We start from the raw sequence: 15,783 nt of genomic DNA on the forward strand, positions 1-15,783 counted from the left end.
TATATTTATAGAGAAGAAACGCTTCTTTTACTCCGCTCCATTTATCTACATTCGGCTCGCTACTCGCTACTTTTGTTTATCGATCTGTTAATGTTTGTTTTGGTTTATGACAGAGCGTCATAAACCAAATCACATGCAGTCACTGGTGACGTTGGACCAATCAAACAGAGCCAGGCGGTCCCATGACCTGACTTAAAGAAGTTGAAAAACTTATTGGGGTGTTACCATTTAGTGGTCAATTGTACGGATTATGTACTGTACTGTGCAATCTACTAATAAAAGTTTCAATCAATCAATCAAAAGTGTAAAGGAAAAAAGACACTTTATTTCAACCGTACTTCCTGTCAAAAGCCTTTAAGACTGATCGCACACTTCCTGTCTTCACAATAAAAGTGCTGCTCCATCGCGCCTGCGCCAACAAAATAAGAGTCTCCGAAAGCCAGCGCAAACAAGCTAGCAAGCTACGGAGTTTGCCGCCAATGTATTTCTTGTAAAGTGTATAAAAACGAATATGGAAGCTGGACAAATAAATGCCAAAAACCAACGACTTTCATGTGGTATCAGACAGAAAAGAGGAACTTTTTTTTCTCCTCCATTTGAAAACGTGGACGTTATCAGCACTACTGTCTGATTCCAATCAATGCAAGTCATCAGAATCAGGTAATACACCCACTTATATTCTTGTCTCCATGAAAGATGGGAATCATCTCTAAAGTAACAGTACTCTTCTTACTTGAGTTCAATTTCTGGCTACTCTACCCACCTCTGGTCATAGGTCAATAATACTAACACAGACACTCGTGAGCTAATGCTACCAAACCGGGCTTGATAACATTTCCATAGCACGTACAAATATGCATGAAAACATTCCTACGGACATCACACATGGGACGGTTGAATAAGTATAAACAGGTTTAGTTGTGCTGTAAAATTTACAAACCTCGGTTGAAATGACGACGACTCCATACGTGCACAAAAGCTGCTGACGGCTTTAGTTTCGGTTTGAGGCAAAACTAGGAAGTACATTTTCAACTCTTAGCACCTACAGTGAGCGAACTCGTCCAAAAGGTGGCGCCATAGCACAAACAATAACACACCATTTGAGTCTTCTACTTGATTCGATGAAAACTATAGACCACAAACCATGACAATTGGGGGGGGGGGGGGGGGGGGGGGGGGGGGGGGCATAAATTAGCCGCACCGTTCTATAAGCCGCAAAAAGTAGAGGCTTATAGTCCGGAATTTACAGTATTTTACTTGTTTCTAATGTATATCTGTCCTTTTTAAATTAATACAATACTAATGTTTAAATATTACTCATTCAAGGGAGTAGGTTTGATTTTGAGATTGGTGGGGACACCATAGTGCTCCAAGGCAGCACTCTGAAAGTGTACTCTTTTTTTTTTTTTTTTTTTTTTTACATTAGCAATCATAATTTCAAGTCATGCAGAGGTTATGGGGTAAAGCAACTAAAATGAAAGCAAAGGAGACAACTTGGAAGAGTTCTCATCTTTACTCTTTAGTGTAGGGCTGTAGTGCAACTGTGCATCATACTGTCAATGAACATAGCCTACTGTCCATCAACAACAACAGAAATACATTCATGCAATACAACATTGTAAATAAACATAAATGAAATGTAATAATCTTTTCCCCAACTTGTGTTTAAATCGCTCACAATTTTTCCCTTCAACTACTTCTTTCTATTGCTGCTTTTGTACTGTAAATATGTTTGTCCTATTTGAAAGAGCCAAACACATGCCTCTGCCGATCTGTCACAGAAATGAACAGCTGGGCAAAAATATGTTGATGCATGACAGATACATTAAGGACAATGACCATAGAGATGATGGTACAGTTACTGCCTGAGCAAAAAGGCTTTTACTAAATACTTTACTTCATATTAATGAATTATATTTTAGCATTGTAAAATCACATGATCATCTAGTGAGGGTTTATTGTATTTCCATCCATCCATCCATCCATCCATCCATCCATCCATCATCTTCCGCTTATCCGAGGTCGGGTCGCGGGGGCAACAGCCTAAGCAGGGAAACCCAGACTTCCCTCTCCCCAGCCACTTCGTCTAGCTCTTCCCGGGGGATCCCGAGGCGTTCCCAGGCCAGCCGGGAGACGTAGTCTTCCCAACGTGTCCTGGGTCTTCCCCGTGGCCTCCTACCGGTTGGACGTGCCCTAAACACCTCCCTAGGGAGGCGTTCGGGTGGCATCCTGACCAGATGCCCGAACCACCTCATCTGGCTCCTCTCGATGTGAAGGAGCAGCGGCTTTACTTTGAGTTCCTCCCGGATGGCAGAGCTTCTCACCCTATCTCTAAGGGAGAGGAAACTCATTTGGGCCGCTTGTACCCGTGATCTTATCCTTTCGGTCATGACCCAAAGCTCATGACCATAGGTGAGGATGGGAACGTAGATCGACCGGTAAATTGAGAGCTTTGCCTTCCGGCTCAGCTCCTTCTTCACCACAACGGATCGGTACAACGTCCGCATTACTGAAGACGCCGCACCGATCCGCCTGTCGATCTCACGATCCACTCTTCCCTCACTCGTGAACAAGACTCCTAGGTACTTGAACTCCTCCACTTGGGGCAGGGTCTCCTCCCCAACCCGGAGATGGCATTCCACCACTTTGGTATTTTCAAACCGTTGCTCATTTCTACACAAATACATGAAACTAAAAAATAATTTCAAAAATAAAACGGAAATGTGAAATCCGGCGATCTGATTGGCTGTTAACCGTGGTTTAAATATTCTAAAGCCTTATCACAGCGTAGGCCATCACTCCGCCTCAGGCACGCATGCCTGGTATGAATGGAAGTTGTTGTCATGTATCCATGACAACGGACTGTTGCAGTCCATAGTAAAAGACAGCTGATGTTTTTACGATGTTAAAAAACGAAGTAGTTGAATTCACGTGTTTAAGGTTGACTTTCACCTCCGGGGAGGGTTAACAATGGTAAAGGGGACTGAGCATTGACTTTCACCTAGAAAAGACGAGATGCAGTGCTAATTTGGAGCTAACGTCTGGATAGGTGGGACTATTTTTTTCCACAATGAGGCCATTTTATTGGATAATATGTATTTCTGGTTGAATAAAACTACATTAAATTGATTGAGTATTCATATTTCATAATGCCTTTATTTGTAACCGTTTTATAAAAGCAATATATCACTCCAGTCCATGGTATATGCTCATTATAGCACTCTAAGGGGTGTGACTGGAGTGATATATCGTTGAATTATTCAATATTGTTGAGCCTCTATACACCCTTGAAGTAACTTACAGTTTGACTCTTAAAGAAGTCTCTTATATCCAGTTTTCTTTTCATTGACATCCTTCAAAACCTACAGCACACACGCACGCAAACAGACACAAACACAATGTAAATCACAGCACTGATATTAAAATCCATCTAGCTACCGTGTGCCAGGACCAACAAATGCCGAACATGTTGACAACTTACACTTACTTACAACTTACACTTACTTACAAGTTAGAACTTACAACTTACACCGAGTTGCACTGCCTCTTGTCCGCTCGCTAGCAACTAGCATGTAGGCTAGCTTTTACAAGCAGGAGTGAAAGTGGGGACAGCCAATCACACGTAAGTTAGCATGAAAGCGGCAACCAATCAGGGAGTGATATTTAGCAGAGACCGACATTTAACCCTTTCTGTGCCATAATCATTGACTAAACGTTACGGGCAGCGCTTGTATTGATAGTGACTACACAGTAGCGGCTGGATATTGGTAGGGACGTGTCCCTAGCGTCCCTACCCAATTCTACGCCCTTGCACTCATTAATATGAAAATGTGCTATTAATCGTGATTTTAATATCGGTCATGATTGGCCTTGTTACCATAATCATCCAGCCCTGATGTTTACCCATCTAGTAGACGAAAGAGCTTTTATATGAAAGGGATTCAAACTCTCATGCGCCTGCAGGACGGCGTCGCGCTCTGAGCAGCGAAGAAATGGCCGTGTTCTACAAACGCTTCTTGGACATAAACAAGGAGCGACACGCTAACTATAACAAGTAAGTAGTTCACACACATCTTTGTATTTCTGACCTTCTTTAGGACCACCTTTTCTAGATATATAAAAATGTGTATTTACAACATTAATAATACTATGCAAATATAAAAAAGATAAGCTTTTAGTTAGTTGTTTTTAATGTTTTGTTTCTAATTGTTTTTTAATCATTTACTTCAAGTCATTACAGTATGTCTCCATATACATATTTTTTTTTTTTAATTAATTTTGGCCAAAGGGGGCGCATTTCAATTTCTTACATACATTTGTTGTTTCATACGTCGACCAGAGGGGGAGCACTTCAAATTTTTACACACACTTATTTCATATGTTGACCAGAGGGGGAGCACTTTTAAAACCGACACAGTCAATTTGAAAAATCCCTCCTTTTTGGGACCATCGTCAATTCGATAGATTTCACCACTAAGGTACCAAAGAGACATTCTCTATTAGATGCAATGGTTTTCCATATCGGGACCATGCTTTTGGTCCTAACTTGTTCACCGGTCCTCATATGGAAGCTACTTTTCCTTGTTGATGTCTCAAGAGGGGTAAAAATACATGAAGACACACACCTTCTTGAGACCTCCTCTTTAGGACCCTTTGTAGACATCATAGGAGAAAATGAAAGACTTCCATGAACTTGGAAAAAAAATCAATTTAAATTATATAATCTCAGATTTAAGATACATACATGACATGAAGTATATTTATATAGCGCTTTTCTCTAGTGACTCAAAGCGCTTTTACATACTGAAACCCAATATCTAAGTTACATTTAAGCCAGTGTGGGTGGCACTGGGAGCAGGTGGGTTAAGTGTCTTGCTCAAGGATACAACAGCAGTGACTAGGATGGCGGAAACTGGGATTGGAACTGGAACCCTCAAGTTGCTGGCACGGCGGCCACTCTACCAACCGAGCTATACCGCCCCCAAAGTAAGCAATTAATGACAGGAAATGAATCATTATAATCGTTGATTCATACTCGATCGATACAATCAAGTTCTATTTCCTCAAAATGTTTGTTGTTAATTTATAAACTCGGATGAAAAGTCCTTGGACTGGAACTAGATGAATAGGTAATTTTTGCTTTTAGTTATTGTGTACTATTGACTTTGTTTGGCCCATACAATTGTATGCACTAAAAATAGAATAAGGAACTAGTTTGAATATTGTTACACTGTTGATAGTACTCAGCATATGGCAAATACATGTGATCGGTATTGATATCGGCCTACTTTCTTTCCAACCAGAGATGGAAAAAAATGTTTACTTTTTTTATCCAAGTGCTGGCACTTACAACTTTCTTAGGCCCCGTTATGGATTATTTTTCAGTCGTAGTTAACGAGACATTCGATATCAGTGTTTTTCAACCTTTTTTGAGCCAAGGCACACTTTTTTTTTTTTATTGAAAACATCCGGAGGCAGACCACCAGCAGGAAACATTAAAAAAATGAAACTGAGCAGTCGATATTGACAGTAAAAAGTAGTTCTCGCAATTGTAGGATATGAATTCAAACCATAACCATCCATGCACCACAATAGCTTTTGTCTCAAAGTCGGTCCACTGTTATGACCTGTCACATCACACCGTGACTTATTTTGAATTTTTGGGTGTTTTCCATTTTAGTTCTTGTCCTGCGCTCCGATTTTATTGGCTTTTTCCGGTTTTGTTGGCATTTTAATTTCTTCCTTTTAGCGCTATTTCCCGCACCCGCTTTGTTTTAGCAATCAAGACTATTTAAGTTGTGTGGACGCTATCCTTTGTATGGACATTGTTAATTGTCATGTTATGTTTCGAATGTATTTTGTGGACGCCGTCTCTGCTTCAAAGTAAGTTTTTGCTGTCGTCCAGCATTCTGTTTTTTTTTTTTTACTTTGCATCCAGTTCAGTTTTTACTTTCGTTTCTAAGGTTCAGTGCCTTTTTTTTTTTTGCTTTACCTGAACGCTGCCTCCCGCTGCCGTCTGCATATTGGGATCACGACAAACCGTCGTCGTCGTTCCCAACATCAATCAATCAATCAATGTTTATTTATATAGGCCCAAATCACAAATGTCTCAAAGGACTGCACAAATCATTACGACTACAACATCCTCGGAAGAACCCACAAAAGGGCAAGGAAAACTCACACCCAGTGGGCAGGGAGAATTCACATCCAGTGGGACGCCAGTGACAATGCTGACTATGAGAAACCTTGGAGAGGACCTCAGATGTGGGCAACCCCCCCCCTCTAGGGGACCGAAAGCAATGGATGTCGAGCGGGTCTAACATGATACTGTGAAAGTTCAATCCATAGTGGCTCCAACACAGCCGCGAGAGTCCCGTCCACAGGAAACCATCTCAAGCGGATCAGCAGCGTAGAGAACATCTACAAAGCAATTGGCTACCTGCTGACACCTACTGATATGGAAGAGTATTACACGGTTACTCGTCCGAGCTCTAGATAGCACAGACACTCAACAACGGCACATTATTTGCGGATTTTAACCACTGGTTTGCAAAAAATACTTTTAACCCAGCTAGGTGAAATTACCTAATCTCCCACGGCACACCAGACTGTATCTCACGGCACAGTGGTTGAAAAACACAGCTCTATCAGATGTCATGGTTTTCCGTACTGTGACCATGATTTTGGTCCTAACTTGTTCATAAGGAAGGTACTTTTCCTTGTTGAGGTCTCAAGAAGGGTAGAAATCCAAGAACACACACGGTGTTGATGTGTATGTGTGATCGTTATTATCGCGGCGACGCATTCAAATGCTTCCTTACTTTGCATTGCAGGGAGTGGTATCGCCGCAACTTCGCCATCACCTTCCTCATGGCCCGCGTCACCCTGGGCAACCTGTGGAGGAGCGTCGCCAATAAACACAACAGATCTCAAACATAACCACTCAGCTGTCCAGCGTCTGTTCTTATGTAAATACCCCTCCACAGACACTTTATTAGGTACACCATCCACTTGGCTCCAACATTCATCCATTTTCTTCCCCTTATCCGAGGTCGGGTAGCGGGGGCAGCAGCCTAAGCAGAGAAGCCCAGACTTCCAATCTCCCCAAGCCACCTCGTCCAGCTCCTCCCGGGGGATCCCGAGGCGTTCCCAGGTCAGCCGGGAGAGATAGTCTTCCCAACGTGTCCTGGGTCTTACCCTTGGTCTCCTGCCAGCAGGACGTGCAAACACCTCCCTAGGGAGGCATTCGGGTGGCATCCTGACCAGATGCCCGAACTACCTCGGTGGTAGAGTGGCCGTGCCAGCAACTTGAGGGTTGCAGGTTCGATTCCCACTTGTGCCATCCTAGATACTGCCGTTGTGTCCTTGGGCAAGACACTTTAACCCCCCCTGCTTCCAGTGCCACACACACTGGTTTAGATGTAACTTAGATATTGGGTGTCACTATGTAAAGCGCTTTGAGTCACTTGAGAAAAGCACTTTATGAATATACTTAACTTCACAATTCACCTCAGGGCTTCACGGTGGCAGAGGGGTTAGTGCGTCTGCCTCACAATACGAAGGTCCTGCAGTCCTGGGTTCAAATCCAGGCTCGGGATCTTTCTGTGTGGAGTTTGCATGTTCTCCCCGTGAATGCGTGGGTTCCCTCCGGGTACTCCGGCTTCCTCCCACTTCCAAAGACATGCACCTGGGATAGGTTGATTGGCAACACTAAATTGGCCCTAGTGTGTGAATGTTGTCTGTCTATCTGTGTTGGCCTTGCGATGAGGGGCCGACTTGTCCAGGGTGTACGCCGCCTTCCGCCCGATTGTAGCTGAGATAGGAGCCAGCGCCCCCCGCGACCCCAAAAGGGAATAAGCGGTAGAAAATGGATGGATGGAATTCACCTCATCTGGCTCCTCTCAATGTGGAGGAGCAGCGGCTTTAGTTTGAGTTCCTCCCGGATGACAGAGCTTCTCACCCTATCTCTAAGCGAGAGGAAACTCATTTCGGCCGCTTGTACCCGTTATCTTATTCTTTCGGTCATGACCCAACGCTCATGACCATAGGTGAGGATAGGAAACGCAGATCGACCGGTAAAATTGAGAGCTTTGCCTTCCGGCTCAGCTCCTTCTTCACCACAACGGATCGATACAGCGTCCGCATTACCGAAGATGCTGCACCGATCCGCCTGTCGATCTCACGATCCACTCTTCCCTCACTCGTGAGCAAGACTCCTAGGTACTTGAACTCTTCCACTTGGTTAGGGCATACTTGCCAACCCTCCCGATTTTTCCGGGAAACTCCCGAATTTCGGTGCCCCTCCCGAAAATCTTCCTGGTTCTCCCGATTTCCATCCGGACAACAATATTGGGGGCGTGCATTAAAGCCAGCATCCTCTACAACAGGGGTAGGGAACCTATGGCTTGGGAGCCAGATGTGGCTCTTTTGATGACTGCATCTGGCTCTCGGATAAATCTGAGCTGATGTTGCTTAAAACGATAAGTAATGAATAATTTCACTTGTAATCAGTGTTAAAAATAATGTTCAAAATATAAAACATCCTCATGCATTTTTAATCCATCCATCCGTTCAAGAAGTTGCGTTAATGGTAAGAAGTTATTTATTTATTATTGGTTAGTGTGGGGCTTGCCCTCTTGGGGGTTCTTCAGACCCCCAAGCACCGACATGAGAGCCTTTTTCAGGGTTGCAATATTGTCTTATTTTTCAATAAGTCTCTGTTGTTTTCCAGCAATATTATTTCCAGCCACAACCCCGTCTCTCCTCCTGGCTGCTGCTTATAACAGAGCGACAGGTGATTAGATTACAAGGCCCAGGTGGGCCATCTATGCACCTGTCGCTGCAGGCCTGCAGGCCACGCCCCCTCCACAATTAACTTCAGAATAACAATGTTATTACAAAGAATAAGAGACTTATTATACTCTAGAAATGTTGGTCTTACCTAAAAATGCACACGTTTAGTTGTGTTCAATGTTAAAAGAAATATTATATGGCTGTTACGGAAATACATTTTAAAATATTTGGCTTTTCGGCTCTCTCAGCCAAAAAGGTTTCCGACCCCTGCTCTACAACCTGTCGTCATGTACGCTTTTTCCTCCACAGCAACATAATATATGCGTCTTTTACACACACAAAAGTTTATTCAAGGCATACTTGGTCAACAGCCATATAGGTCACACTGAGGGTGGCCGTATAATCAACTTAAACACTATTACAAATATACGCCACACTGTTAACCCAGACCAAACAAGAATGACAAACACGTTACGGGAGAAAATCCGCAGTGTAACACAACATAAACACCCAGGACCCCTTGCAGCACTAACTCTTCCAGGACTACAATACACCCCCCCCACACCCTATCTCCTTAATTTGGAGGTCTTAAGGTTGGCAAGTATGGGTTAGGCCAAATTTAGAGAAAAAAATGTGTCTGGAGGGCCGGTATATCTATTTATAGGAACACTAATACAAAACTTCACAATAATAGAATAGAATGTACTTTATTGATCCCTGGGGGAAATTCAGCACTACAGTTCGCTCACAATAAACAATAATAATAATAAATAATATATGACATATAGTATATATATAATATATGAATAATATAAATATATTCTACATTTAAGTGCAGTCAAGAAGGAACATATGCATTATACAGTCTGATAATGTCTGATTGAATGCAAAAAACGTAATGGAATTTTTAAATTTTTCTGTGACCGATAAAACACTGAATATTGACAAAATATGAATGTCACGCCCCCTTTCGATCGACATTTTACAATCAAGCGAAACGCAACAAATAGTGAAATATGACTTACAATCTGATACATAATTGCGCTTTAGAACTTTGTTGTGAAGATCTCCTAACGCGTCCGTGGAAACGCTTCCCGCCCACACTGCTTGGTGCCTCATCTGAGCTGCTGTGATTACCATAGTAACTAATGAGATGACCATAGTAACTAATTGGATTACCATAGTAACTGGTATATCATTCATAAGTGCAGATTCCAACCATTGAAATACTTAGTATAGTTCAAGACTTCTGTTCATTAGAAAACATCACTGCAATAATAATGGCAACTACACTTTCCATCTTAAAGGCCTACTGAAATGAGATGTTCTTATTTAAACGGGGATAGCAGGTCCATTCTATGTGTTATACTTGATCATTTCGCGATATTGCCATATTTTTGCTGAAAGGATTTAATAGAGAATATCGACGATAAAGTTCGCAACTTTTGGTCGCTAATAAAAAAAGCCTTGCCTCAACCGGAAGTAGCAGAAGATGTGGGCTTGATGTCACAGGTTGTGGAGCTCCTCACATCCTCACATTGTTTATAATCATGGCCACCAGCAGCGAGAGCGATTCGGACCGAGAAAGCGACGATTTCCCCATTAATTTGAGCGAGGATGAAAGATTCGTGGATGAGGATAGTGGGAGTGAAGGACTAGAAGAAAAAAAAAGTGGGAGCGATTCAGATGTTATTAGACACATTTACTAGGATAATTCTGGAAAATCCCTTATCTGCTTATTGTGTTACTGGTGTTTTAGTGAGATTATATGGTCGTACCTGAAAGTCGGAGGGGTGTGGTGACCGCCAGTGTCTCTGAGGGAAGCCAAGGAGGAGGCGAGAGAGTCGCAGCTGCCTCTTTTTACACGAGGAACGACGCAAGCTCCGCTCATGTCTACGGTAAGAGCCGACTTGCTACCACAATTTTCTCACCGAAACCTGCCGGTTGACATGTGGTAGGGGACCATGTTCGCTTGACCGCTCTGTTCCATAGTAAAGCTTCACGGCGTGGTGCAGTGGGAGAGCGGCCGTGCGCAACCCGAGGGTCCCTGGTTCAAATCCCACCTAGTACTAACCTCGTCACGTCCGTTGTGTCCTGAGCAAGACACTTCACCCTTGCTCCTGATGGGTGCTGGTTGGCGCCTTGCATGGCAGCTCCCTCCATCAGTGTGTGAATGGGTAAATGTGGAAGTAGTGTCAAAGCGCTTTGAGTACCTTGAAGGTAGAAAAGCGCTATACAAGTACAACCCATTTATTTATTTATTTACCTTTGGGAATGTAAACAAGGAAACACCGGCTGTGTTTGTGTTGCTAAAGGCAACTGCAATACACCACTTCCCACCTACATCTTTCTTCTTTGACGTCTCCATTATTAATTGAACAAATTGCAAAAGATTCAGCAACACGGATGTCCAGAATACTGTGGAATTATTTGATTAAAGCAGACTACTTATAGCTTGGATCGGGCTGAAAAAAATTGTCCGCTACAATCCGAGACGTCACGCGCAAGCGTCATCATACCGATTGCAATTTAGTAAACTAAAAAGGCCGTATTGGCGTGTGTTGCAATGTTAATATTTCATCATTGATATATAAACTATCAGAATGCGTGGTGGGTAGTAGTGGGTTTCAGTAGGCCTTTAAAGATCTAAAAAAATTTTTTGGGGAATGTCTGACGGGCCAGATTGAGAAGTTTAACGGGCCGCATATGGCGGCCTTAATTTGCCAAGGTCCCACCCTTCATAATAATGCTCAACATTTTTTTTTTAATGCAATTTACCGTATTTCCTTGAATTGCCGCAGGGCATATAGTATGCGCCTCGCTTGAATTACTGCCGGGTCAAACTCGCTTCGCAAAATAATTAACACATGCTTAGTATTACCGCCTGACGTCACGAGTGACACTTCCCCTGCCATCATTTTCAAAACGGAGGAGGCTGATTTCAATACCGATAATTTCAAATCGCATAAAGGGAAAAAGATTAAGAGCCATTCAGTAGGATTTAAAGGCCTACTGAAAGCCACTACTAGCCACCACGCAGTCTGATAGTTTATATATCAATGATGAAATATTAACATTGCAACACATGCCAATACGGCCTTTTTAGTTTACTAAATTGCAGTTTTAAATTTCCCGGAGTTTCGTCTTGAAAACGTCGTGTAATGATGACGTGTTCGCAAGACGTCACGGGTTTTTAGGAAATATGAGCGCTGCACACACACACAGCTAAAAGTCGCTTGCTTTAATCGCATAATTACACAGTATTTTGGACATCTGTGTTGCTGAATCTTTTGCAATTTGTTCAATTAATATTGAAGAAGTCACAGTAGAAAGATGGAGTTGGGAAGCTTTAGCCTTTAGCCACACAAACACACGGTGATTCCTTGTTTAAAATTCCTGGAGGTGAAACTTTACTATGGATCACAGCGGACATGGATCACGACCAAATGTCAACCAGCAGGTTTCGGTGAGAAAATTGTGGTTAAAAAGTCGCTTCCTACCGGAGAAAAGCTGAGCTTGTGCCGTCCATAAAGCTGCCGTCGACTCCCCTGAGACACTGGCGTCAAGACACCCGTGGACGTACTCCTCCGACTATCAGGTACTGTTAAACTCACTAAAACACTAGCAACACAATAGAAAGATAAGGGATTTCCCAGAATTATCCTAGTAAATGTGTTTAAAAACATCAGAATCCGTCCCAATGCAATCACGTTTTTTTTTTTTTCTAGTCCGTCGCTATGAATTGAATTGAATTATATAGCGCTTTTCTCTAGTGACTCAAAGCGCTTTACATAGTGAAACCCAATATCTAAGTTACATTTAAACCAGTGTGGGTGCCACTGAGAGCAGGTGGGTAAAGTGTCTTGCCCAAGGACACAACGGCTGTGACTAGGATGGCAGAAGCGGGAATCGAACCTGCAACCCTCAAGTTGCTGGCACGGCCACTCTACCAACCGAGCTATACCGCCCCACTATCAATATCTTCAAACATGAATCTTTCATCCTCGCTCAAATTAATGGGGAAATTGTCGTTTTCTTGGTCCGAATAGCACTTTTTGTTGGAGGCTCCCATCCATCCATCCATTTTCTACCGCTTATTCCCTTTCGGGGGCGCTGGCGCCTATCTCAGCTACAATCGGGCGGAAGGCGGGGTACACCCTGGACAAGTCGCCACCTCATCACAGGGCCAACACAGATAGACAGACAACATTCACACTCACATTCACACACTAGGGCCAATTTAGTGTTGCCAGTCAACCTATCCCCAGGTGCATGTCTTTGGAGGTGGGAGGAAGCCGGAGTACCCGGAGGGAACCCACCCATTCACGGGGAGAACATGCAAACTCCACACAGAAAGATCCCGAGCCTGGATTTGAACCGAGGCCATTATAATCAATGTGAATATGTGAGGAGCCCCCACACTTGTGACGTCATCGTCTGCGACTTCCGGTAGAGGCAGGGCTTTTCTCATAGCACCGAAAGTTGAGAACTTTATCGTGGATGTTCTCTACTAAATCCTTTCAGCAAAAATATGGCAATATCGCGAAATGATCAAGTATGACACATAGAATGGACCTGCTATCCCCGTTTAAATAAAAAAGTCTAATTTCCGTAGACCGGTAAAATTTTGAAAAAAACTTACAAAAATACGACAAGCCACTGGGAACTGATTTTTATTGTTTTTAACCCTTTTGAAATTGTGATAATGTTCCCCGTTAAGGTCCAAGCTTACATCACACTCAAAAGTTTTACTGCATGCCTTTGGTAAGTGCCGGAGTGAGAAGAGGTTTTAAAACAATTAGAGCGTGCTTACTTTTACCGCATGCCTTTGGTAAGCGCAGGAGTGAGAAGAGGTTTTAAAACAATTAGAGCGTGCTTACTTTTACCGCATGCCTTTGGTAAGCGCAGGAGTGAGAAGAGGTTTTAAATTAATTAGCGCCCCGGCAGCAATCTAAGGAAATACGGTAGTATGACTTTTCTTATGCTATATCCGGGTCAGATAATCAATCAATGTTAATTTATATAGCCCTAAATCACTAGTGTCTCAAAGGGCTGCACAAAACACAACACAAACCACTTTAGAAATAAAACATAAAATGCTCTTGGTAGAATGGACGTGAGTGGTTGATATCAGACTGATACATAACACAGGACCCCGAGAACACACTAATGGATTATTTATAAAAACATTTGATTTAAAACTACCAGATCTCATCCAACTCAAGACTGCCCAAATGATTTATAAAGCAAGTAAAGATTCACTTCCAACAGGGTTACAGAGAAGATTTTTACAGAGAGAAGGGAATTATAATTTAAGAGAACTACTTTTTAAGATCCAATATTGTAGAACAACGCAGAAACGAATGAGTCTAACAATAGCAGGGGTTAAAATATGGAACTGTTTAAAGGATGAAATAAAACACAGCACCAACATAGACCAGTTTAAAAAGCTTTTTAATCAATCAATCAATCAATCAATCAATGTTTATTTATATAGCCCCGAATCACAAATGTCTCAAAGGACTGCACAAATCATTACGACTACAACATCCTCGGAAGAACCCACAAAAGGGCAAGGAAAACTCACACCCAGTGGGCAGGGAGAATTCACATCCAGTGGGACGCCAGTGACAATGCTGACTATGAGAAACCTTGGAGAGGACCTCAGATGTGGGCAACCCCCCCCCCTCTAGGGGACCGAAAGCAATGGATGTCGAGCGGGTCTAACATGATACTGTGAAAGTTCAATCCATAGTGGCTCCAACACAGCCGCGAGAGTCCCGTCCACAGGAAACCATCTCAAGCGTAGGCGGATCAGCAGCGTAGAGATGTCCCCAACCGATACAGGCGAGCGGTCCATCCTGGGTCCCGACGAGCGGTCCATCCTGGGTCTCGACTCTGGACAGCCAGTACTTCATCCATGGTCATCGGACCGGACCCGCTCCACAAGGGAGGGGGGGACAGAGGAGAAAAAAGAAAAGAAGCGGCAGATCAACTGGTCTAAAAAGGAGGTCTATTTAAAGGCTAGAGTATACAGATGAGTTTTAAGGTGAGACTTAAATGCTTCTACTGAGGTAGCATCTCGAACTGTTACCGGGAGGGTATGCCAGAGTACTGGAGCCCGAACGGAAAACGCTCTATAGCCCGCAGACTTTTTTGGGGCTCTAGGAATCACTAATAAGCCGGAGTCTTTTGAACGCAGATTTCTTGCCGGGACATACGGTACAATACAATCGGCAAGATAGGATGGAGCAGGACCGTGTAGTATTTTATACGTAAGTAGTAAAACCTTAAAGTCACATCTTAAGTGCACAGGAAGCCAGTGCAGGTGAGCCAGTACAGGCGTAATGTGATCAAACTTTCTTGTTCTTGTCAAAAGTCTAGCAGCCGCATTTTGTACCAACTGTAATCTTTTAATGCTAGACATGGGGAGACCCGAAAATAATACGTTACAGTAATCGAGACGAGACGTAACAAACGCTTGGATAATGATCTCGGCATCTTAAGTGGACAAAATGGAGCGAATTTTAGCGATATTACGGAGATGAAAGAAGGCCGTTTTAGTAACGCTTTTAATGTGTGCCTCAAAGGAGAGAGTTGGGTCGAAGATAATACCCAGATTTTTTACAGAGTCACCTTGTTTTATTATTTGGTTGTCAAATGTTAAAGTTGTATTATTAAATAGAGTTCGGTGTCTAGCAGGACCGATAATCAGCATTTCCGTTTTTTTGGCATTATGTTGCAAAAAGTTAGCGGACATCCATTGTTTGATTTAATTAAGACACGCCTCCAGCTGACTACAATCCGGCGTGTTGGTCAGCTTTAGGGGCATGTAGAGTTGGGTGTCATCAGCATAACAGTGAAAGCTAATACCGTATTCGCGTATGACGTCACCTAGCGGCAGCATGTAGATGCTGAAGAGTACATTTAAATCATTTATCATGAGTAAATATAAGAAAGAAGAGCAAACATTGTTTTAGAAAGACAATA

General features: G+C 42.9%; 2 protein-coding genes and 1 long non-coding RNA gene across 4 annotated transcripts in view; 2 read left to right on the top strand and 1 right to left on the bottom strand.

Annotated features, from left to right (window-relative positions):
• Nucleotides 1–1,018, bottom strand: part of LOC133542285 (BAG family molecular chaperone regulator 5-like) — a 27,877-nt gene extending 26,859 nt beyond the window's left edge. Inside the window, exon 1 of one of the 2 annotated variants that reach the window (XM_061886270.1) lies at nucleotides 941–1,018. In XM_061886270.1, the coding sequence (XP_061742254.1) occupies nucleotides 941–966 (26 nt within the window). In that variant the 5' untranslated portion in view covers nucleotides 967–1,018. The remainder of the gene's footprint in view (nucleotides 1–940) is intronic. The other variant, XM_061886272.1, reaches the window with a different exon arrangement.
• The window catches only part of LOC133542290 (uncharacterized), a 19,568-nt gene extending 12,629 nt beyond the window's left edge, over nucleotides 1–6,939 (top strand). Inside the window, exon 4 of the long non-coding RNA XR_009804116.1 lies at nucleotides 6,834–6,939. This is a non-coding gene — a long non-coding RNA (uncharacterized LOC133542290). The remainder of the gene's footprint in view (nucleotides 1–6,833) is intronic.
• Nucleotides 1–15,783, top strand: part of LOC133542284 (kinesin light chain 1) — a 242,844-nt gene that overhangs the window by 13,026 nt on the left and 214,035 nt on the right. The gene's annotated exons all lie outside the window — the stretch shown is intronic.

Source organism: Nerophis ophidion, linkage group LG24, assembly GCF_033978795.1.
Source record: "Nerophis ophidion isolate RoL-2023_Sa linkage group LG24, RoL_Noph_v1.0, whole genome shotgun sequence".
Lineage (NCBI taxonomy): Eukaryota > Metazoa > Chordata > Actinopteri > Syngnathiformes > Syngnathidae > Nerophis > Nerophis ophidion.